Source organism: Armigeres subalbatus, chromosome 1 (genome assembly GCF_024139115.2).
Source record: "Armigeres subalbatus isolate Guangzhou_Male chromosome 1, GZ_Asu_2, whole genome shotgun sequence".
NCBI classification, from domain to species: Eukaryota; Metazoa; Arthropoda; class Insecta; order Diptera; family Culicidae; genus Armigeres; species Armigeres subalbatus.
Genome location: NC_085139.1, coordinates 97251270 through 97276372, shown reverse-complemented (window position 1 = coordinate 97276372; position 25103 = coordinate 97251270). Strand labels below are relative to the sequence as shown.

At 44.2% G+C, this 25103-nt stretch overlaps 2 protein-coding genes across 5 annotated transcripts in view; one reads left to right on the top strand and one right to left on the bottom strand.

Annotated features, from left to right (window-relative positions):
• The window catches only part of LOC134203386 (dedicator of cytokinesis protein 3), a 266225-nt gene that overhangs the window by 11628 nt on the left and 229494 nt on the right, over window positions 1–25103 (bottom strand). For all 4 annotated transcript variants that reach the window (XM_062678260.1, XM_062678267.1, XM_062678274.1 and 1 more), the window contains one exon: window positions 13842–16622. In XM_062678260.1, the coding sequence (XP_062534244.1) occupies window positions 13842–16622 (2781 nt within the window). The remainder of the gene's footprint in view (window positions 1–13841; window positions 16623–25103) is intronic.
• LOC134203417 (pre-mRNA-splicing factor RBM22) lies at window positions 925–2686 on the top strand. Its single transcript, XM_062678303.1, has 3 exons — window positions 925–1221; window positions 1286–1339; window positions 1408–2686. Exons 1-3 carry the CDS (start codon window positions 1168–1170, stop codon window positions 2593–2595), a joined length of 1296 nt encoding a protein of 431 aa, XP_062534287.1. The 5' UTR covers window positions 925–1167; the 3' UTR covers window positions 2596–2686.

The following is a 25103-nucleotide window of genomic DNA, read 5'->3' as shown; positions in this document are numbered from 1 at the left end:
AAAAACAGTGGAAAAAATATCGAGATCCGTGCCCCCAAGAGCATGCCGATGTTGTCTTTTATGAACACCTAAAATGAGTAAAAGAAATAAGAATGTTTTTAAAGAAACAATTGATTGGAATATGAAAACCATTTTTAGAAACTTTTTCAATTTCCAAAATATGACAGTTTAATGTTTTCATTGAAAATTTCAACTAGTCACAGATTGCTAAGATTCATTTTTTCAAATTATAGTGGAAAATTATAGTGGACACAGCAAGTGTCAAAAGGGGTGAATCAAAGCATTATGGCACTGTCGTGTAAAAAGCTGGATTAGATGAATATCCTTTTCGTTTCATTCCTTTTACCTCTCACTCACTTTTCCCGAGAATTATCGCAGAACAATTACAAAATTGTATTGCCGCGCCGTGATTCGAACCCAGAATAGTATTTAGCAATAATAGCTGTGGGTATGCGCTTACTTTAGCCACATCACCACGCTATCTGTATGAAAGCGTTAAGTTATTTGTTCCACATAAGCTATGTACTATCATTTCCATTGATGATGCCATGAAAAGACTCGAATATTGATGAAAAAGAGCAAACCAACGTTTAGCGGCAATCGAAGTTAGCGAAAAATTGTTATCACTCTCCAGGCTGTTTTTCTTTCCCGAAAAGCAATTTCTCCCCGAAAACTTTCATGTGCTTCTGAGATTGAGTGAGCATTACAGAACCCTAATTGGAAATACTTATCGGATTTTATTGTACAAAATCGAAACAATTCTACATATTACAATGCGTTCACTATTTCGAAAATATTCTTAAAATGTTGCGAACACCTCCAAATAAAATTTGAGGCTTTCCCAAGTGTTGGTCTTCGATTTCAACTGCGCATAAACTTTACCACAAGGGTCGACCTAAACGTCAAAAACGTGTTGATGGCTGCACGAAGTGAAACGTCAAAACAGAAAAAAGCAAAATGCTGCCGAAACGAAAGTAAAATTTTTACTGGCGATACATTTATCCAATTACAACTCGTAAAATACTGTGTTTTTGCATTCAAATTGACATCATTATTCGCGTTCTATACGGTGTCTACCAAGTGCTACAGGAAAACTGCCTACCATAACCGTTTAATCGTAGAGAAATTTGATTGATCGAACGGCTACCGAAACAACACTCAGGCAAAATGGCGATGTCAAAGACGACCAACACGTACAATCGCCAAAATTGGGAAGATTCCGTAAGTATCGCTTCCGCGTCCAATAACGTTGTGAATCACATAACTCAGCAATTCTTTTCCATAGGAATTTCCCGTTCTGTGCCAGACGTGTCTCGGTGATAATCCTTACGTTCGAATGGTAAGTACATATCGATTTTCTTTGCTTCTCTTCGAATGAATGACACAAAAATGTATCTATCCCATCAGATCAAAGAGCGATACGGAAAGGAGTGTAAAATTTGCACCCGACCGTTCACAATCTTCCGGTGGTGTCCGGGAGCGAGAATGCGCTTCAAGAAAACCGAAATCTGCCAGACGTGCAGCAAGCTGAAAAACGTTTGCCAGACTTGTTTGCTGGATTTGGAGTACGGTCTTCCGACGCAGGTGCGCGATGCTGCACTTAAAATCCAGGACAAGATACCGGAAAGCGATGTGAACAAAGAGTACTACATTCAGACGATTGAAGCTCAACTAAAGGCGGGTGGTGACAACACGGTAGCGGCAGGGACGGTGGGCAAATCTCTCGCCGCCAGCGACATGTTGGCCAAGTTGGCCCGAACGGCACCGTACTATAAGCGAAATTTGCCCCATATTTGCTCTTTCTGGGTGAAGGGTGAATGCAAACGAGGTGAAGAATGCCCTTACAGACACGACAAGCCTGTCGAACCGGATGACCCGCTGTCGGAGCAGAATATCAGAGATCGTTACTACGGACGCAATGATCCAGTTGCGGACAAACTGATGAAACGAGCAGCGTCGATTCCAACACTAGAACCACCAGAAGATAAGACGATTACAACATTGTACGTCGGTAATCTCGGGGAACACCTCACCGAGGTGGACATTCGAGACAACTTCTACCACTACGGAGAAATCCGATCCGTTTCGTTGGTACCCCGTCAGCAGTGTGCTTTCGTGCAGTATACAAAGCGTGCCGCTGCGGAACTAGCCGCTGAAAAGACTTTCAACAAATTGGTTCTCGGTGGTAAAAAGCTCACCATCAAGTGGGCCCACTCGCAGGCAAAATCGACGGCGTACGCGCAAAGTTCGGTTCCGCGGACCAATCGATTATTCGATCCGGTTCCGGGTCTACCTGGTCAACTACCGATGCCTCCCAACCCGAACGACTACTTCAACCTGCAGGCATCGGAAATGGCCGTCCTGCCGGCGGGCATGAAGATCCACCAACTGCCACCGGGGCTGATTCCCGGTGCACCGAGTATGTACCAACCGCAGCCATCCAGCTCGGGAACGACTGGACCGGCGGCGGCTGCAGCTGCCGTGGCCGCTGCTCATTCTCAGCAGCAGGTTATGGTTCCGTCTACGCTTCCCAACCCAGGACAGATGCATTACCCCAGTCAAGATCCGGCGCGGCTGGGTGCACTCAAAAAGTGAGGCGTGACAGGCAAAACGTAATGTGAGCGATCGTGAGAATATGAGTAGTATGTGAATATTGCGGAATACATTACCAATAAACATAAAATAGCATACCAGAAAATTGCAATTACTGGGGAGAAATTGTCTAAGGGTAAATGAGAAGATGGGATTAATGGAAACGAAATGCATAGCAAGTTTTTCATAAGCTTATTTCATGCAGGTAGTTGGATTCACACATAATTTCCTAAACATTCTGAACTCGTAACGCTATTTAGATCAATCACCCTTATTCTTATTTACGGACGAACGAATGCGATTCGTTCGAACCGATTCCCCATTTGATTTTGCTGGCGAAACGAGAATGCGCTTCAACTTTCGTTCGAAAGCGCGTTCGTACGTAAACAAGAATATGGGTGAATATTAGGCCGTTACAGATAATTATTTTTAAAAATCCTGATTTCGAAAAGTCAAGGTCAGGGGAATGCTAAAAACCCTGATTAATCCACCTAGCAGTGATTGCGTCTTTCTCGTGCATTATTAAACAATCAATTATTCAAATGCATCATCGGAAAATAAAGAAATGATAAATTATGCGGGTGTGTCTTCACATATGCTTTGAAAAAATCTAAGCGTGAGTGTTTTATTTGTACTTTTTCGTTGAACGATAGACGAATCCAAGTAAAAATAAGAAGAAGACACACGACGGTGTTAACTTTGACAGATCCTACAGCACAGCATAGGAGATCATTTTGAAATGCTTATAATAAATTCTAGACAAAATGTAATTAAAATCTGATTGATGTACGGTACGGAAAAAGTTCTGAATTACATATCTGGAAGCTTATCTCAATTTTTCGAATATTTTCCAAAAATGTATCTATCATACAGTTCGGAACTTTTTCCGTACCATACATCAATCAGATTTTAATTAAATTTTGTCTAGAATTTATTATAAGCATTTTAAAATGATCTCCCTATGCTGTCCTGTAGGATCTGTCAAAGTTAACACCGTCGTTTGTCTTCTTCTTATTTTTACTTGGATTCGTCTATTAAGCTTTTGAAGCGTTATATCATATCGGCATCAACATTTCAAAAGGGCGAAACTGCTTCGGTAAACAAGAGCTGCTCACGTCGCTGGTGGGCTAATTTGAGCCCTCCCACGCAATCCAACGCCACTGGTGGAAGCAGCGAATCCTCTTCTATCAATCAATGGCGCTGGATGTTGTGGGTGAGCTCAAATTAGGCCACCAACAAGCTCTTGTTAAAAAGCAATTTCGCCTTTTGAAATGTTGGTGCCGATATAACTATCGCACGCCGCTCATCCGTTTGATATAACTTAGACGTCACAGCAAACGGTTGGCGGCGTGCTTTTTGTGGTATAATCGGCGAAAAGCTCCCTGGTGTCATCTGCTGGTGATTTTGACGTAGGACTTTCGTCTTTTTTTACTATACTGGGTGTCATTTAATTTTTTGGAAAACGAAAGCGTTACGCTGGCAGGGAAGATTTCGAACGTTACTAGCGCCTTTATCTTTCGATGGATTTTGAAGATTTATATATCAATCGACTCGGACACTCTCCAGGAATTTCATTGAACTTAATATTTTTAACGATAAGCTAACATTGGTCCCAGCCGTCAATTTGACAACACAAAAAAAACGATAAGCTATTAAAAATTTCAATTCTTGTCAAGGCCAATAAAAATTTCATATATCATCAATCTCGTGCATTCCTAACACGGACATCAGAATGCATTGCCACGTGCCTTCGGGTCCACCGCAAGAATAAAATTAGTCCAGAGAGATTTAATCTGTTCATCCAGGGAAAGTCATTGGTTTCATAATCCACATCATACCGGGGTGGGTACGAGTCATGACACATTACGGATGTTAAGTTGTGGTTTGTACTAAACCACTCGTACATTCAAACAGGGTTATACTATAACAGTTCTAATTCGTCAGCAAAAATTCAACTACACTGATGAAAAATTGATTGAAAATAATTACATTCATTCATTCGCAGAAGACATTGGTATTTAAATGATGCATTTCGTTTCTCGCGTTTGACGCGTTTCTCTTATCAAGGCCTCTAGTAAGAACCATAAGTGTTGTGTCCAGTCTCGCGTCGCGTTTTGTGTGTGAACTAAACAGCTACCGGAGGAGTGAAAGGAAGGAATCATATGCCCCATCTAAAAGAAAGGTGACAAGCTACGGTGTGAGAACTTTCGAGCGATCACCGTCCTTAATGCGCCGCCTACAAAGTGATATCCCAGATTATCTTCCGTCTTCTGTCGCCAATAGTGAATGAGTTCGTGAGAAGTTATCAAGCTGACTTCGTTGACGGCCGCTGAATACCAGGTCCCAACGCACCATCTGTTCATTGGTTTCAAGGCGGCACACCACAGTATGGACCGCGTAGAGCTATGGAAAATTATGGACGAGAATAGCTTACATGGGAAGCTTTCTAGACTGATCAAAGCAATGGTGGATTGTGTGCAAAACGGTGTGAAGATTTCATGCGAACACTCCAGTTCGTTCGAATCGCGCCGTGGACTAACAAGGTAATGGACTTTCGTGAAGCAACAAAAGTTGGACTGGGCGCACCAGGGTCCGCTTGGGAAGCAGTGTTACGATAGACGGCGATACCTTCGAGGTGTTCGATGGATCCTTGCTAACGGCTGATAATAATGTTAGTGGTCCAATGCGAAGGCGCATCATCTGTGAAAGTCGGGCCTACTTCGGGCTCCAGAAGAAACTGCGGTTAAAAGTGTGATGTCCAAATGTGTCATGTACAAAACGTCAATAAGACCGGTAGTCCTCCACGGGCATGAAACTTTTACCATGCTCGAGGAGGACTTACAAGCACTCAGATCATTCGAGAGATGAGTAGTTGGGATCATCTTTGGCGGTGTGCAAGAAGACGGTGTGTGGCGGCGAAGGATGAACCACGAGCTCGTTCAGTTCTACAGTGAACCCAGTATCCAGAAAGTAGCTAAAGACGGAAGGGTAGGATGGGCAGGGCATGTTGCAAGAATGCCAGACATCAACCTTGCAAATATGGGGTTCACTTCCAATCCGGCAGGTTCAAGACGGCGCGGAAGGCAGCGAGCGAGGTGGGCTAACCAGGTGCAGAACGACTTGGCGATCTTTCGCGGGCGTTAACTACATTTGAACGTGATTGGATCTATATCCTCCTTCTAGTTATTGCATCACTCATGCCACTGACTAATTTTAAACAATTCTCAATTGTGAAGTTAAGGTTTGTTATTGGAGGGATCGATCCGGCTTTGTTTGTATAATGAGAGTGGTACAATAACCAGGGAGAGGGTAACAAATAAATCAGGGTGATTTTTTTTATAACTTTATTTGGATTTTTTTATCACGCTTAATTTAAAGTATGTTTCCGACCGCGACAGATCATCGACAACATGGAATTTGCCACCAGGCTTGATAAAACAATCATCGTTATCTTCTCGGCGCTTCGAACCATGTGACCACTGTTATATGCTACCACACCGTGGATAACAATTTACTTGCATTTGAAGTTTTGCTAGATAGTATAGTGTTTTGCAAAGAACGTGATTCGGTGTTGGCTGTCCCGAGTGTACTGTTTATTAGTGTATATGGTGGTTTATAAAAACTTAAACTAATAGGGTGGTCCAAATACAACATCCCCCATTTTCCAAAAGATATTACATATTTGATAAAAGTAGTTACATACATATGTGATTACAGAAACAAACACCAATTGAAGTTAAACAATGTAATCAGAATATTTAATTGACTTTTTAATCTCCCTTCTCGGTCGAGCCCCGGCCGTGGATGGTACTACTGGTTGTTGGTCGACGCTCTGCTGTCTCCTGGATTCTACTGTTGTCTGTGTTACCGCTCCTGAAGATGCCGCTTCGTCAGCCTTGCTGCTGGTGATGTTGGTCTTTTTATAATTAGACCTGTGCGCCGCCGCGCCACGCCGCCGCCGCCGACACTTATTGACGTACGCCGACGCCGGTCAAGGTGTCGGCGGCGCGCCATACGCCGGTTGGCTCCACGCCGCCGAATTTCGTATTTCACGCCGATGATTGGCCAAACACAAAAATCACAGTGTGCAGTACGTTTGCATCTGCCGAATCAAGGCAAGCTATTATGCTTGCTATTATACCTTTAGCACATTTGTTTACTCTTATCTCTGTCACTCCTCCTTGTACTTAAATTGCCAAAATTGTCCTGAATAAATTCTTGAATAATTTTGGTAAACAATTCCTTGGTTTTCTTGAAATAATTTCCGAAGGAAGTCCGTGAGGAAGTTCTAAAGGAATACCTGAAGAAAATTTTTAGAGTCCTGAGGAATTTCTGGATTTATTTTCGTAGTAATTTTTGGAGGATTTTCTGAAGGAACACCTGGAGAAAATTCCGGAGGAATTCTAGGAGGAATGTCCAAAAAAATTCTTTAAGAAATTTGAGAATGTCAATAAATCCTTTAGAAGCTTCTTTGGAAATTGCTCGAATTCAATTACCATTAAGCTTTAAATGCACTGCTGTGTGAAGCGCATAAACGGAGTCAAATCTATTACAACTGTGATAAAGTTTACTCATCTACATGGGTAGATTTTAAAAGTATTTCAAAAAGAATTTTTGAAGGAATTCCTGATGGAATTAAGAAAATTATTTTGAGCTTTTTTTATGGAATGTCTTCACTTGTCATAGGACGAGTTTGTACCTTCCCATTAAATTACACCACTTGATTGTACCTTGACAGATACGTATTTCGACCTCAACAGTAAGGTCGTCTTCAGTGTCTCGTACTTGACTCGACTAGTTAAGTACGAGACACTGTAGACGACATTACTGTTGAGGTCGGAATACGTATCTGTCAAGGTACAATCAAGTGGTAGAATTAAATAGGATGGTACAAACTCGTCTTATGACAACTAATGGAATTGTTAGAATTGATCTTAGAAAAATGTTTGAATCAATTTCCAGAAGAATTCAATAAGAAAATTCCTAAGGTCCTAAGAAATTTCTAAGCAATTCCTGAGGAAAATTTCGAAGAATAATCTGGTTTTATTTGTGGTGGTTTTTTTAAGGAATTCCTGGTGAAATTCCCAATTGAATTCCTAACGGATTTTTTTTATGGCATACTAGAATGAGTTTCTTGATGGCTTACCGAATAGATTCCTGAATGTATTTCCTAGGGAATTATTCAAGGTAATAACGGAAAAAATCTGAAGACATTGTTGAACGAACTCCTGCAGTAAATTTCCAAGGAATTCTTGAGAATATCCGAATATCCACAATCTCGATAATTGGAAGTTTTTTTGGCATGTAGTCTTGATTCTAGAATCAAAACTAAGTTTGTTTTCCTACTGTCCGGACTTTCAAAGAAATTCCTGGAGAAATATAGGAGTTTCTATGAAAATTACAATAGCTATCCAGTATTTTGCTCACAGTAATGACGGCGTGAGCTCCCATAAATTTGACATTCAAGAGGTAAAAAGCATTGGAGCTCATCTAGGGTAATGGTACCAATAGTGGAGGTTTTGGTTTCCATAGAGGTGCTATCCATTGATTTCTTATGGGACTCGCCACTATTGGAACAGTTGCACCACTATATGTGCAAGGGAGTCAATTTTGTTAAGGAAAAACATTGTTTTCAATAGTTTTTCAAGCGAAATTTAAGAATAAATTGCATTTGACAGGGTATTTAAAGCACGGCGCGTCAACTGAAACCATTGTAAATTATATATTTATGATAAATCTCATTAAAACCCCACTACCTCCACTATTGGTGCTACCTCCACTAAGGGTACGGTTACTTATGGCACAAATCTCCCGAATTGAGGTGAACGTGCCCCTGGAGCCGACGTTCTGACGGCTACCCTAGTATGCCGAGTTCTAATCATTTTTTATCAACAAACAAATGTCATTTACATTTTACTGCTGTTTTCGGAAAATGTTTCAGTTGCTTTTGTCTTTTTGATGTTTTATTAATAATAACGCTCTATTCTATTTTAGGTCATGAATCTGATAGGTTACTTAATGCATATTTACAAAATCATAGACAATGAATCTTGGATTTGTTACCATGTTTTAGCCACGTAATATGTCTACACTAAAATAGGTCACTTGGTATAGTTCTGTCCAAATATTCTACCGCACATACTTAATACTATGATTGAAAGCTTAAAGGATAGCAGCTTATAATCCATTTTTTTACACAATGGTTTCATGTGAATTTCTAGAAAGTTCCAGATTTACGTCTAGTGTTTTTAAACAATTAGAATTCATTCTCAAAACTCATCTTGCCCAAATTGGGTGATAAAATATGTTGGCTAATTTATTGTTTGAAAATGAAAATATCCTTCAGAAATCAAAGGGAAAAGCACTGTGTGTGGGAGAACCCTTTTAGAAGTTGTTCTTGAACAATTTATCAATTAGATGAACATAAGTATTTCCAGCAAAACTTAAAAATTAAGAACCTCATAATATTTTATGTTTTTTTTTTCAACAATAAATAAATTCAGCAACGAAACCGCTGTTTCAAGCATTGCGGTAGTATTCATAACCCTTAGAGAAAAGAATGTTATTTTCCTACATCTTCACATCCAATAAATTATTTAAGTTACACTGCAGGGTTTAGAAATGTGTAGCTTCTGATGATTTTTTAAAACGTCCTTTAAAGACCTTGGTGGTTAATTTAAGATATCTAAATCAACCAGCAAGGTCTTCCACTTTGTTATGTCCAAGCCTAGAATAGGTATATAGGACATAATGCAAATAATAAATTTAAAAGTAAATCTCAACTGGAAATACTTTCCGATGCCATCAAAAGTGGATGACATTTATTTATTTACTTCAAAAATAATTATTGAATCAAGGCATACTAGATGAGTTCCAATGTTTTGTACCTCTGGAATGTCAAATTCAGTGGAACTCACGCCTCCATTACCGAGCGCAAAAAAAACTGGAAAACCCATTGAAAATTCGGATATTTCTCAGAAATTTATTTTAAAAAATCTGTTCGAAAATCTTTTAGGTTTTTTTTTATTCCTTCAAAAAATTATTGGGAAATTTATGCAGGATTTTCTTCAAAAATCACTTTAAAAAAGTCCCCAGGAATTATTTTAGACATTCATGCAGGGATTCGTTCAAAAAACTCTCCGGAAAGGGCTTTGTATTTCTTTTTTTAGAAATTCCACCCATTCCTCCAGGAAGTCCTTAGGAAATTCAATCAGTAAACCATACAAAATTTCTTCAAGAATCATTCCGAAAATAATTCTTATTTTACAGAATTTCTAAAGGAATTTTCGAAAGAATTTTCCAATGGTATTTGAGTGTTGAACTTATTTTCAATGAATAAAAAATAAAAAGGATTGCTTGAATATACAAACGAAATTTCCAAAGATCTCCTAAAAGAATTTCTGAAGAGATTCCCGAAAGAATTCTTAAAGGAATTTTAAAGTAAATTTTCGAAGGTCTACAGGAATTTCTGGAAGAGTTGCTAAAAGAATTTTCGGAGGAATGTCCCAAGGAATTCTTATAGGAAATTAGGAAAGAATTTCTGGAGAAAGTTCTAAATAAATTTCAAAGGGAAATTTCGAAAGAATACCAAAAATATCTTCGTAGAGTTTCCGAGTTTTGAGGAACCACTGGAAGAATTTTTGTTAAAACTTTTGGAGAAATTTTGGAAAGAATTTCCGCAGAAATACCTAACTAAATTTTCAATTCTGCGAAGAAGTTCTGAAGGAATTCATTAGGGAAATTTTAAATTAATTCTTGGAATTCCTTTTTCGATTTTCTGAGGAATAACTTGTGAAAATTCAAAACGAATTTCTGGATTTATATACGAAGCGTGATTTTTTTTCTCAGCTCAAAATTCTTCACGCCGATTCACGCCGCCGCCGCCGCCGCTGAACATTGCTCACGGCGTGACGCCGCCGACGCCGCCGCCGCTGGTGTAAAAATGGCCTTACGCCGCCGCCGATCATAAATACTTCGGCGCACAGGTCTAGTTATAATCGCGTCGTTCGAACACTCTTCTGAATCTCGATTGTTTCTTGCATGGGTTCATGGCTTTGCATGATCTCGGAGTTATGGCTGGTCTCAGGTTTAACATGCACTGCACTCCGCCTGTATACTCCACCATGCTTTGTCTGGACTTCACAAGAACGATCTGGCAATTTGCGTATCAATGTAGCTTCCTCCCATTGCTTATTCAAATCTGGTCTACGTTGAACGACGACATTTTCACCGACTTGCAGATCTGGTAGATTTCTGGATCTTTTGTCGTAGCTTGCCTTGACCACCTTTCTCTTGTGTGTAATCCGTTGCTCAACACTAGACGCTTGTGGGGGTTGCAACTTATTCGTGATTAGAGGTACCGTGCTACGTGTACTCCTGGAAAAATTCGCTGATTTGGACTTGTACCGACTGCATTTGGTGTGTTCTTATGCTGCTGCAACGCCTGCCAAAAATCAACTTCACACTCAACTGCTTCATGGATTTCACCGCCGATTCTGCTTTACCGTTCCCTTGAGCGTGGGACGACGTCACGCGCTTGAAGCTCAAATCCTTTGCAAACTTCGTCCATTCTTCGTTTTGAACTAAGGACCGTTGTCAGTGGCAACAACTTGCGGTGTGCCATGATGCGCGAAGTGACGCTTGCAAGTATTGACGATGGTACTTGTCTTTGTATCGCTGAGGAAATCAACAAAGTCAGAGTAGCTACCTGCAGTAACCATCATGACCATTTTCTTCCCTTCCTGCTTGATCTCACCCAAATCAATATTTACTCGCTGGAAAGGATACTCCGGTATCTGCATGGTGTGTTGACATCGGAGGCTTACACTGACTGGCGCTGAATTCCATACATACCACGCAATTCCGCACGTAGTTGCTGACTTGATCCGCCATTCCAGGCCAGAAAAATGATTCTCTGGCCGCACGCAGCGTGTAGTCGACACCCAGATGAGCGACATGTAATTTCTCTATCAGCTTCTTGCGGAGGCATTTTGGTACCACAATCCGATCTCCCTTGAAGATCACTCCTCTGAGCGTAGTTAGCTCGTTCTGGAATGCACGGTAGGGCAGCAAATCATCACTCAGCTCTTCCTTCCTGTCTGGCCAGCCTTCAGCACTGCCGAAATCTTGCTTGGGAACGGTACCGATGATAGCGCCACTTTTGCTTTTGAGCGGTTAAGCTTCAATTGACGTTCCCGAAACCTTTGCATCGTGGCCTCTAGATTCCGGTTGTGGTTCAGCATAGCCTCCTCCATCGTGTCACCGCAGCCGAACACAATGATGTCGTCAGCAATGCGTACTCCACGTAGACCCGAAATCACCTGCTGTTGCGCCTTTTGGTATATCTCCGGCGCACACGATACACCGAACGGCATTCGCTTCCACCGATAACCACCCATGGGTGTCCAAAAGGCTGTCAAATCCCAAGAAGCCATTTTTGGCGTCCAGTACCGTAAAGATTCTAGCCTTCGCAAAAACCGGCAGCATTTCTTCTATAGTCGGAATTTGGTGGTTTGCACGCTTCACTGCTTGATACTGTGAACAATTGATTCTGACAACATATAGAAATTTCTGGGGATGGCATCCGTTGTTTGATCCGTATACGTTACAAGGCCGTCCTGTGATCCGCTCCCAAAATTCAAGCCCAGCCCGGATGCTATCGAACTGTCACACAGAGCTCGTATGGCGTCTGAATAGACGTCCCACAATGTTACGTTAAAACAGCAATCAACTGCCTGTGATACACTCCCCAATCCTTTACAATACCCATTGCAGTATTGTCCTTTCAAAGCACCCCGTTTCACTCATTCGCCCTTATTGGCAAGTTTTATCGTGTAAAAGTTATACGATCTTGAAGAAAATGCTCCACATATGCCTCAACGTGAAAACCGCATTTAAATGATAAATTGAATAATAATAAATTAGGGTAATTTGCCAAATGTTGAACGGCTAATTCCTTCCTATTGTTGGACGCACGTGCATTTCTTATGGGAGTTCAACAATAGGCATAAAATTTGGCCGTTCAACATTTGGCGGTTTCCCCTACAACATCGGATTACTGCGATCGGAACAGAACAAATCTCGCTTAACTTTTCAAAAGGACCTAAGTAACATTTTTTCATGAATTAATTTAAATAGCGCAATCAACAGAAAAACATGAAAGCTTTTAATTGCAGTACTCAAATTAATTCATGGAAAAATTGTTACTTAGGTCCTTTTGAAAAGTTAAGCGAGAAATAACCATTGATTAATTGAAATGGTTCTATGCAAACGGCGATGAGTGGCAAATCGGTTCTGTTCGCTGTTGTGCGGTTTATTAATCTCTTTTTATATGAAACACTAAACTGTTGTAGGAATATCATATCCATCTATCTTACGACATTTTTCTCTCCCAAAAAAAAAAGGTTTTGGATGGGTGGCTCATATTGCCCCGTATAATCGGGAGCACACATCAAAATCAATACAATTTCTAAGCGCATTTTTCATCATTTATCGACGTAATACGAAAGGTAACATTCCCTAGTATAAGTCAACTACATTCGAATTATGATTTTTTTTATCTTTTCAGTGCTTTTCGGAACAATTTCCTTATTTATTGCCCTGATCACCCTATCAATGAAAAAGTGGTAGATCATAGTCTGAAGAAGCTATTAACAACTATTGCTTCTATTACGTGAAGTAAATTGATGCATTCAGACGACATTTCTTTGAAAAAGTCTGAAGATTTACAAATCTCAGGTCGGTGAACAGGTCTAATGAACAGTCTTAGTGTTTATGTTGGTGTACTTTCACTTTCATATATCATAATGAAAATTGCGATTTATTATGTCCATTTGTGAAAAAAACAATGTCATGTGCGTCCTAAATATTGAAAGTACCATCATAACAGTCCCATCAAGAGTTTACATGGCCGTACACTAATTACGTAAGCAATTGTTCTGGGTTTTCAACCCCCCCTGTAAGAGTGTTCCCATACAAATCATTTTTATTAATATGGGACGTTAGTAAATGTCAAACCACCCCTTCCCCCATAAGTGCTCACGTAATTAGATTACGACCCCACCTGGCAGTACAAAACTATATACAAAGTGTCAATCATACATCTCAGTATTAACACATGTTCAACTTTTTAGTTTCAATAGAAATTACCGAAAGAAAGTAGACAGACGTGCAACTCGTGTTGCAGCCAAATTAATTATTCAATTCACTTAAATTTCCTTACCCAAACTTAATAAATGAAAGAAACTCACCTGCTCGCACTGCATCATGTCGTAAAACACCGTAAAAGTAGCCTTCCTAAGCGCTGGTTCAGGCACCAGCGTAACCTCCAGAAACGGTCCCACCATCGACGGTATAAAGTGCAGCTTATGTTCCCCCAGCTGAGCCCACATGCTCAAGATTTGGAAACCCATCGCCACCCGCATGTCGCCATGTGTGCTCAGCAACTTCCTCCGTTTGGTTTCATGATACTGCTCGATCTGCAACGATGGCTGTGTCAGAAAGATCACCGCCACACTGAAGTACGACCACCACAGTTGCGAATCAAACGACTGTGGTCCCAGGAAACGGTACACCAAGGGCTTCGCCATTTCCTCCAGTGTCTTGCGAAGCACCTCATTCGCCGATATCTTCATCACCAACCAATCCTTGGAAAAGATCATCCAATCCTGCTCCAGGATGTCCTTGAAAATGTTCAGACACTGCTGAATGAAATCCTTGAGTTCCTTGTTGTTTCCGCCGGTGCTCAGTCGGTCCCACATCCGTTGGAAGTGAGACTCATCCAATAGTTGCAGCAATCCCAGCATGACTGCAAACAGAGCACAAACGAGAGATTCGTTGCCACCGTTGCCGAGGACGTTGATGGTTTGCATCAAAATAGAAAATATGTTTGAGAACAGTGTGTCCAAATCGTGGTGGATTGCGTTCGAAGGCTTTTCGCCAGTTTTGACTTTAGCTTCATGCAGTTTGATGAGTATTTCGGCGAGGATCTCCGAACACAGGCGCAGTTCGTCACGCCGCGCGAGGTGTATTCTGAGGTGCTTGCAAGCAATGTTGAGAATGACGGAGCGTATTTCGTCGTCTTGGAACAACTGCCCCGAGACCATATCTTTGATGGATTTTAGTTTGGCCTGAATAAGAGGAGGCTGAGCATCCTTGGGGACGGAATCCAGCATGCTTCTGACTAGGGTTTCCAGCTCGGTTTTGGTGATGATGGATTGAAGCTGTTCGAAGACGACACCGACTGAGCTGAGGAGGGCCTCCTGGATTGGGAGGATTTGTGAATGACTACTGACTTGAAGCATTCCATTGAGAGAGGTGAAAACGGCGAACAGATCATGCTTGAACTTGTCTTCGTACTGGCCGCCGGACGCATGCGCAAATAGTTTTCGGCTTTGGATGATTAGCTTGAAGATGAACTCAAGGGAGCTGAAGCATTGGAGGATTGGTTCAAGGTTTTCTGCAGTGTTCATCCAATCAGCGAGATGTTGGACTGAGGAAAGCAGACCTTTATATACTAGAGGAGCGGTGAAGTGGTCCTTGATGTAGGCATCCATGACGGGTTTGAAGTGCTGAAACTTGCTGCTCTGCATGAGGCTGAAGATCGACACGAGGACGTGGAAAACAAGTCCCGAGTGAGGAGTACTGTTTCCATCGTCTGTGGAGAATATGGCAAAAAGTACGTCCAGAACATCTTGGAGAAATTTTATGAGCTCTTCATTGTGAAGCCGAAGAATTCGCTGCAGAGAGTCTTGGATGCGTGACGGATGGTTTCGCCATTGGAGAAGCGAAAGTAGATCGCCGTTTTGTGTGAGCTTGGTAGAACAGAGCACGGTTTTGACGAAAAATGCTTCTTTGGAGCTCCGATGGTATGGCGAGTTGGATTCAAGGGTATGGGCGTGTTTGTCCGTGGCAGAACAAGGCAACCGAAGGTAGATGTTCGGCTGCACTTTGAGAATATCTTCACACTTGTAGACGTACAGTTCGTGGGATGCATCCGCGAGAGTAGCTCCTCCGGGTTCCATCAAACGTGCGAAACTGAATCCGAATAGTTTCGGATCGGATTTATCTCGGGTTGAGCAGCTCCGTAGCTCGAACCGTACGTGAGCCTTGCTGAACTTGTCTATGGGAACAAACATTCGAATGGTTTCGTTCCATGCTGGTGAGTTGTTGTGATACAGTACCATGGATTTGTAAAACGCTTGGAGGGGATTTCCTGAGGCGATGGCTATGCATTCTTGGATTATTCGTCCGTTCTCGTCCAAGACCAATGTAGTAATTTCGATATTTTTGGCCGTACTAATACCAACTCGTTCGAACTCACCGCGTTCTAAAGTTAAGAAAAGATCGTTTTTCACATCTCCAGGCATAATAACATCAGGGAAGCCTATCTTTTTGGTTATGGCAGTTCCTTGAAACAGTATTGGCTGTTCTATTCGGGCTTGTCCTAAGCCCCCGTGAATCAATTTCAACGATACCACCAAACCGTAGTGACCTTGTGTACTAGCGTTGATCGGTTGGAATTTACCACTAGCCTTCTTGATGATCAACTCATGCAACTGATGGTAGTCCTTTTCTTCGCACTGCAAGATCTTAAAACTATACTCCTTCTCCTCCGACTCGACAGTCTGATCAAACTGTCCTATTTCGCTCAACGGAAGCACACCGACTCCGTATGGTCTTCGGTAGGAGTGATTACTGATGAATTTGTCCCCTTTCTTGACCGACTCCGAGTGCAGCATTTTCCCCACTCGCATCACATTGGCAATTAGGTAGAGGTCCTGGTTGAGGTTGGACGACCCCAAATCAGCAAACACCGTGCAGTTGTTTGAGGCTTCCACGTAAGTGGAAAATCCGTCTTTGGCAATGCGCACCAGAAAACGCTCGGACAGGGCTCGCATTCGCTGGCCATCGTAGAGATAGAAATAGATCTCCGCGTCATCCCCTATCCGGTGACCGAAATCGCGCATGCAGAAGTATAAATGGTGGGTGAGGATCTTCTTGTCGGCCTTCCGTCGTAACGTTCCGCGGTTCTGTGGAAGAGAAATATACATTTGATTAGTTGAATTTTCCGCAGGAGTGGATGGAAGGTGTCGTGTGTCCCATCTACAAAAAAGGGCGATAAGCTGGATTGTAGGAACTATCGCGCAAACACATTGCTGAACTAGGCGGCGTTCAGCAATGTGATTGCGCGGTAGGTGTACTCTCCCAAATTTTATGCCGCCGACTAACACCAATTGCAAGAGAGTTCGTGGGGCAGTACCAGTCGGGATTTATGGGAGAACGCTCTACCACAGATCAGGTGTTCGCCGTACGTCAGGTATTGTATAAATGCCGCGAATACAACGTGCCCAAACATGATCTATTCATCGACTTCTAAGCCGCATATGATACAATCGATCCCCAGCTATGGAAGCTAATGCAACGAAAACGGATTTCCGGATAAACTGATACGGTTGATCAAGGCGACGATGGATCGGGTGACTTGCGTAATTCGAGTTTCAGAAGCATTCTCGAGGCCATTCGAAACACGCAGAGGGTTACGGCAAGATGAAGATCTTTCGTATCTGCTATTCAATATCGCTTTAGAGGGAGTAATACGAAGGGCAGGGATTGACATGAGTGGTACGATTTCACGAAGTCCGTCCAGTTATTTGGTTTCGCCGACGACATTGATATCATAGCACGTAACTTTGAGAGGATGGAGGAAGCCTACATGAGACAGAAAAGCGAAGCTAAACGGATTGGACTAGTCATCAACACGTCGAAGCCGAAGGACTAGGCTCAAGAGAGGTCAATTTAAGGCACCCTACAACGAGTTTCTATCGGTAGTGACGAAATCGAGGTGGTTGAAGAATTCGTGTACTTGGGTGACTGGTGACCGCCGATAACGATACCAGTAGAAAAAATCGGAGACGCATCATGGCAAGAAATCGTACGTACTTTGGTCTACGCAAAACACTTCGATCAAATAGAGTTCGCCGCCGTACCAAACTGACCGTCGTACAAATATTTTCATTGTCCCTATCCCAGCCAGTAGAATATGATCCAACAGAACTCCCGAATTGGCACATAAAAATGGAAATACACACAGGTCTTTTTTTACACTTTTTTTTGCGAGGTTTTTTTTGCGAGGTTTGTTTTTACACGGATTTTCGAATTAACGCGGTACCCAGATAAGAATTTTCTTAGTCTTTTTGAATGAAAAACACACAGCTCGACGAGTAGAAACCGGAAATCGATGTTTGGCGCGATTTTGGAATTCAAGATGATCGACTTCCGGTTTGATAAAACGACCAGGAACCCATGCAATATGGGTATTGCCGGAATAGGCTCGATCAGTAGAATCCGGAAATCGATGTTTGGCGCCATTTTGGAATTCAAGCCATTATAAGAATTCCTCCGTCATTTCTTTTTGAAATTCTTCCGGAAGTTCCATCGAGTGTTCCTCAAAGAATTTTCTCCGCAAGATCCTCACAAAAATTTCTTCGGGAGACCCTCACAAAAATTCCTCAGAGGAATTCCTCCGGAAGTTCCTCAGAGGAATTCCCTCGGGAGTTCCTTGAAGGAATTCTCTGGAAGTTCCTTTAAGAATCCCTCAGGAAGCTCCTCCAGGAATTCCTCGGGAAGTTCCCCCAGGAATTTCTCCTGGAATCCAGAAATTCCTCCGGGAATCCCTACAGAAATTCCTCCAGAAGTTCCTCCGGAAGTTTCTCCGGAAGTTCCTCCAGGAATTCCTCTGGAAGCTCCTCGGGAAGTTCCTCCCAGTGATGGGAAATGTCAAAAAAATGTCATGGCATTGCTATTACTAATTTCCAAACAACTTTTTTCAAAAGTCATTTACAGTTCGGATTTTTTGATTAACATGTAGTACTTAAAGGGTCCTAGAACTTTGTCGAACAGATAATTGTTCTAAATACAAAGTGTGAGCCATGAGAGCGAGATTAAAAAAATGTCACGGAATGTCATGACATTAATGTCATTTGACACTAATTCGGCTCTCGCGCCGCCAATATCATATTTAGTGAAATTATTTGTGAGAAAAAGTTTTCGAGTCCTTTGTGGGCTACATGTTTATAAGGAAAGCATAATTGTAAATTACTTGTGAGAAAAGTTATTAGCAAGTTAGTCCCATGACATCGATATGACATTTCCCGTCACTGGTTCCTCCAGGAATTCCTCTGGAAGATCCTCCTCCTCCTCCTCCTCCACAAATTCCTTCGGGAATTTCTCCGGATTGCTTCGTAATTTCTTCGGGAATTCCTTCAGGAATTTCTCCGGGAATTCCTCCGTAAGTTCCTCCAGAATTCCTCCGGAAATTTTTCCGGGAATTCCTCCAGAAATTTTTCCGGGAATTCCTCCGGAAGTTCCTCCGAGAACTCCTCCGGAAGTTCCTCCGAGAACTCCTCCGGAAGTTCCTCCGGAAATTCCTCCGGAAGTTCCTCCGGAAGTTCCTCCGGAAGTTCCTCCGGAAGTTCCTCCGGAAATTCCTCCGGAAGTTCCTCCGGGAATTCCTCCGGAAGTTCCTCCGGGAATTCCTCCGGAAGTTCCTCCGGGAATTCCTCCGGAAGTTCCTCCGGGAATTCCTCCGGAAGTTCCTCCGGGAATTCCTCCGGAAGTTCCCCCGGAAGTTCCTCCGGGAATTCCTCCGGAAGTTCCTCCGGGAAGTTCCTCCGGGAATTCCTCCGGAAGTTCCTCCGGGAATTCCTCCGGAAGTTCCTCCGGGAATTCCTCCGGAAGTTCCTCCGGGAATTCCTCCGGAAGTTCCTCCGGGAATTCCTCCGGAAGTTCCTCCGGGAATTCCTCCGGAAGTTCCTCCGGGAATTCCTCCGGAAGTTCCTCCGGAATTCCTCCGGAAGTTCCTCCGGGAATTCCTCCGAAGTTCCTCCGGAATTCCTCCGGAAGTTCCTCCGGGAATTCCTCGGAAGTTCCTCCGGAATTCCTCCGGAAGTTCCTCCGGGAATTCCTCGGAAGTTCCTCCGGAATTCCTCCGGAAGTTCCTCCGGAATTCCTCCGGAAGTTCCTCCGGGAATTCCTCCGGATGTTCCTCCGAATTCCTCCGGATGTTCCTCCGGGAATTCCTCCGGAAGTTCCTCCGGAATTCCTCCGGAAGTTCCTCCGGAATTCCTCCGGAAGTTCCTCCGAATTCCTCCGGAAGTTCCTCCGGAATTCCTCCGGAAGTTCCTCCGGGAATTCCTCCGGAAGTTCCTCCGGAATTCCTCCGGAAGTTCCTCCGGGAATTCCTCCGGAAGTTCCTCCGGGAATTCCTCCGAAGTTCCTCCGGAATTCCTCCGGAAGTTCCTCCGGGAATTCCTCCGGAAGTTCCTCCAGGAATTCCTCCGAAGTTCCTCCGGGAATTCCTCCGGAAGTTCCTCCGGAATTCCTCCGGAAGTTCCTCCGGGAATTCCTCCGGAAGTTCCTCCGGAAGTTCCTCCGGAAGTTCCTCCGAAGTTCCTCCGGAAGTTCCTCCGGAATTCCTCCGGAAGTTCCTCCGGGAATTCCTCCGGAAGTTCCTCCGGAATTCCTCCGGAAGTTCCTCCGAATTCCTCCGGAAGTTCCTCCGGGAATTCCTCCGGAAGTTCCTCCGGGAATTCCTCCGGAAGTTCCTCCGGGAATTCCTCCGGAAGTTCCTCCGGGAATTCCTCCGGAAGTTCCTCCGGGAATTCCTCCGGAAGTTCCTCCGGGAAGTTCCTCCGGGAAGTTCCTCCGGAAGTTCCTCCGGGAATTCCTCCGGAAGTTCCTCCGGGAATTCCTCCGGAAGTTCCTCCGGGAATTCCTCCGGAAGTTCCCCCGGGAATTCCTTCGGAAGTTCCCCCGGGAATTCCTCCGGAAGTTCCCCCGGGAATTCCTCCGGAAGTTCCCCCGGGAATTCCTCCGGAAGTTCTCCCGGGAATTCCTCCGGAAGTTCTCCCGGGAATTCCTCCGGAAGTTCTCCCGGGAATTCCTCCGGAAGTTCTCCCGGGAATTCCTCCGGAAGTTCCCCCGGGAATTCCTCCGGAAGTTCCCCCGGGAATTCCTCCGGAAGTTCCGCCAGGAATTCCTCCGGAAGTTCCGCCAGGAATTCCTCCGAAAGTTCCCCCGGGAATTCCTCCGGGAGTTCCTCGGGCAATTCCTCCGGAAGTTCCTCCGGGAATTCCTCCGGAAGTTCCTCCGGAATTCCTCGGAAGTTCCTCCGAGAATTCCTCCGGAAGTTCTTCCGGGAATTCCTCCGGAAGTTCCTCCAGGAATTCCTCAGGAAGTTCTCACGGGAAATCCTTCGGAATTCCTCCGGGAATTCCTCCGGAAGTTCCTCCTGCAATTCCTCCGGAAGTTCTTCCGGGAATTCCTCCGGAAGTTCCTCCGGGAATTCCTCCGGAAGTTCCTCCGGAAGTACCTACGGACGGTCCTACGGGTATTCCTCCGGAACTACCTCCGGATATTCCTCCGGAAGTTCCTCCGGAATTCCTCCGGAAGTTCCTCCGGAATTCCTCCGGAAGTTCCTCCGGAATTCCTCCGGAAGTTCCTCCGGGAATTCCTCCGGAAGTTCCTCCGGGAATTCCTTCGGAAGTTCCTCCGAATTCCTCCGGAAGTTCCTCCGGAATTCCTCCGGAAGTTCCTCCGGAATTCCTCCGGAAGTTCCTCCGGGAATTCCTCCGGAAGTTCCTCCGGGAAGTTCCTCCGGAAGTTCCTCCGGGAAGTTCCTCCCGAAGTTCCTCGGAAGTTCCTCCAGGAATTCCTCCGGAAGTTCCTCCGAATTCCTCCGGAAGTTCCTCCGGAATTCCTCCGGAAGTTCCTCCGAATTCCTCCGGAAGTTCCTCCGGAATTCCTCCGGAAGTTCCTCCGAATTCCTCCAAAGTTCCTCCGGGAATTCCTCCGGAAGTTCCTCCGGGAATTCCTCCGGAAGTTCCTCCGGGAATTCCTCCGGAAGTTCCTCCGGGAATTCCTCCGGAAGTTCCTCCGGGAATTCCTCCGGAAGTTCCTCCGGGAATTCCTCCGGAAGTTCCTCCGGGAAGTTCCTCCGGAAGTTCCTCCGGAAGTTCCTCCGGGAATTCCTCCGGAAGTTCCTCCGGGAATTCCTCCGGAAGTTCCTCCGGGAATTCCTCCGGAAGTTCCTCCGGGAATTCCTCCGTAAGTTCCTCCGGGAATTCCTCCGTAAGTTCCTCCGGGAATTCCTCCGGAAGTTCCTCCGGGAATTCCTCCGGAAGTTCCTCCGGAAGTTCCTCCGGGAATTCCTCCGAAGTTCCTCCGAATTCCTCCGGAAGTTCCTCCGGGAATTCCTCCGGAAGTTCCTCCGGGAATTCCTCCGGAAGTTCCTCCGGGAATTCCTCCGGAAGTTCCTTCGGGAATTCCTCCGGAAGTTCCTCCGAGAATTCCTCCGGAAGTTCCTCCGAGAATTCCTCCGGAAGTTCCTCCGGGAATTCCTCCGGAAGTTCCTCCGGGAATTCCTCCGGAAGTTCCTCCGGGAATTCCTCCGGAAGTTCCTTCGAGAATTCCTCCGGAAGTTCCTCCGCAAATTCCTCCGGAAGTTCCTCCGCAAATTCCTCCGGAAGTTCCTCCGCGAATTCCTCCGGAAGTTCCTCCGGAAGTTCCTCCGGAAGTTCCTCCGGGAATTCCTCCGGAAGTTCCTCCGGGAATTCCTCCGGAAGTTCCTCCGGGAATTCCTCCGGAAGTTCCTCCGGGAATTCCTCCGGAAGTTCCTCCGGAAGTTCCTCCGGAAGTTCCTCCGGGAATTCCTCCGGAAGTTCCTCCGGGAATTCCTCCGGAAGTTCCTCCGGAAGTTCCTCCGGAAGTTCCTCCGGAAGTTCCTCCGGAAGTTCCTCCGGAAGTTCCTCCGGAAGTTCCTCCGGAAGTTCCTCCGGAAGTTCCTCCGGAAGTTCCTCCGGAAGTTCCTCCGGAAGTTCCTCCGGAAGTTCCTCCGGAAGTTCCTCCGGAAGTTCCTCCGGAAGTTCCTCCGAAGTTCCTCCGGAAGTTCCTCCGAATTCCTCCGGAATTCCTCCGGAAGTTCCTCCGGGAATTCCTCCAGAAGTTCCTCTTGGCATTCCTCTGGAAGTTCTTCCGGAAGTTCCTCCGGGAATTCCTCCAAAAGTTCCTCCGGGAATTCCTCCAGAAGTTCCTCCGGGAATGCCTACGGAAGTTCCTCCGGAAATTCCTCCACCAATTCCATCATAAATTCATCCAAAAGTTCCTCCAGGAAATCATCCAGAAATTCTTCTTGAAATTTCTTCATAAGTTCCCCCATTAGTTCCTCCAAGAACTTCCCTGGAAATTAATCTATAAATTTCTCCGGGAATTCCTCCTGAAATTCCACCGGGAGTTCCTTCAGAATTTTCTCCGAGAAAGCTAGCTTAACTTTTCAAAAGGACCTAAGTAACATTTTTTTTATGAAATAATTTTAATATTGCAATCAACAGACCAATATGAAAGCTTTTAATTATTATTATTATTTCTTTATTAAAGAGGATTGCAGCCCTAGGCTGGCTCACCTCTGGTATATGAAAGCTTTTAATTGCAGTACTCAAATAAATTCATTTAAAAAAATGTTATTCAGGTCCTTTTGAAAAATTAAGCGAGAAATTCCTCAAGACGTTTCTCGAAGAAATTTCTTCAGAAGTTCCTCAGAGAACTTCCTCCGGAAGTTTCTCGAAGGAACTCCTCCGGAAGCTCCTCAAAGGAATTCCACCGGAAGTTCATTCAAGAATTCCTCCCGAAGTTCCTCAAAAGAGTTCCGCCGTAAGTTCCTCAAAGAAATTCCGCCGGAAGTTCCTCAAAGGAATTCCTCCAGAAGATCCTTAAAAGAATTCTTCCAGCAGGTGGTCCCGTAGCGTAGTTGGCTATACGTTCGCCTTATAAGAGAATGAACATGGGCTCGATTCCCATCCCCTCCACCAAACCCTCGTCAGTCACCGGCAGCGCAGTCCTTACGGTGGCGTTTGGGGTCACGCCTCACGGACACGTCTGACTGACAACAACTGATAAAACTGATCTCGAAGACATTCCTCCAACGTACTTCGATAAATGGCAACCGAACAAAGCAACGATCATTGGATTCACCATATGGACAAATGGACACAAGGACTCACGATGATATCGGCAATGACAACAATATCGAACTACGGGTATCCATAGATTCTGTACAGCAGAATACTACAGCAGATCACGGTTCAGTAGCGCCTACTAAATAAATATATGAATAAAAAAATCCTCCTGCAGTTCCTCAAAGGAATTTCTCCGGCGTTTTTTTTTCTCAAAATTCCTCCGAGAATTCATGCGGAAGTTCCTCAAAGATTTTTTCGGAAAGCTCCACAGGAAATTTATCTGAAGTACCTCCAGGAAATCTTCTGGAAGGTTCTCCAGACACTCTTCAAGAATTCCTTCCAGAAATTCCTCCGATGATTCCTGTTGAAATCCTTCCTTACTACAAAAAAAACTAGAAATAAAAAAAAGGCGCCAAGAATGTAAGCTTCTAATAAAAATAAAATTTTACTTAATCATGCTTGTCGACGGGAGAAGCGTGCATGGGCGGACTCGCTTGCCGACGAAGGGGAGAGAGAGCCACAGCAACCAGGGACATTTGCCTCCTCTACGATATCTCACAACGAGACGAGATTCTGGTAGGTGCCAAACATATGGCAGCCTTTAATAACCATGGAGAATCTAAACGACTTCGTATTGGCTGATGACGTTGAACTTCTCGCTCAACGGCGCTCTGATATGCAGAGTAAGCTCAACGACTTTGCCGACTCCTCTTCCGCAGGTTTAGTCATCAACGTCAACAAAATCAAATCGTAGGACAATAAACACGGCAACCTCTTCCAGTTTTACAGTAGCTGGACAATCAGTGGTGAATGTTGAAAAGTTAGAATATTTTGGAAGCCATGTGGCGTCAGACGGCGGTACCAAGTTTAACATAGGCGCACGGATCAAGAAAGCAAGGGCTGCCTTTGCGAGTTTAAGTACATAATATCTGGAAGAACAGGCAGATATAACGCATCAATATCCGAATTTTTAACTCTAACGTGAAATCTATACTGTTATACAGTTGTTTATCAACAGATGCCTACGGTACATAATTTGTGCCTGGTGGCCTCACAACTGGATCTCAAACAACGAGCTCCATCGTCCGATAGTAAGGCCGAGGCCGATAGTAACGGAAACTCGGGATCGGAAGTGGGGCTGGGTCGGCCACACTTCACGAAGGGGCGGAAACGAAATATGCAAACAAGCATTAGACTGGAACCCAGCGGGACATCGCAGCAGAGGCAAACCCAGAGGCTCATAACGGCTCAGAGAAGAAGTCGACCGAAATCTAACCTGGCAACAGGTTAAAGCGATAGCTGGACGTCGCTCAGGATGAAGATCTTTCAAGACGGCCCTTTGCTCCACCGGAGGCGTACAGGACCCATAAGTAAGTAATTAAATAATCTCCATGCTGCTAGATAAAACTGAACTTAACAGTAAAAATCCTCTTCAAAATTGTACAATACCCTTCAACCTACTTCTTTAATAGTTCTTCAATATCCATCGACATGGTAGAA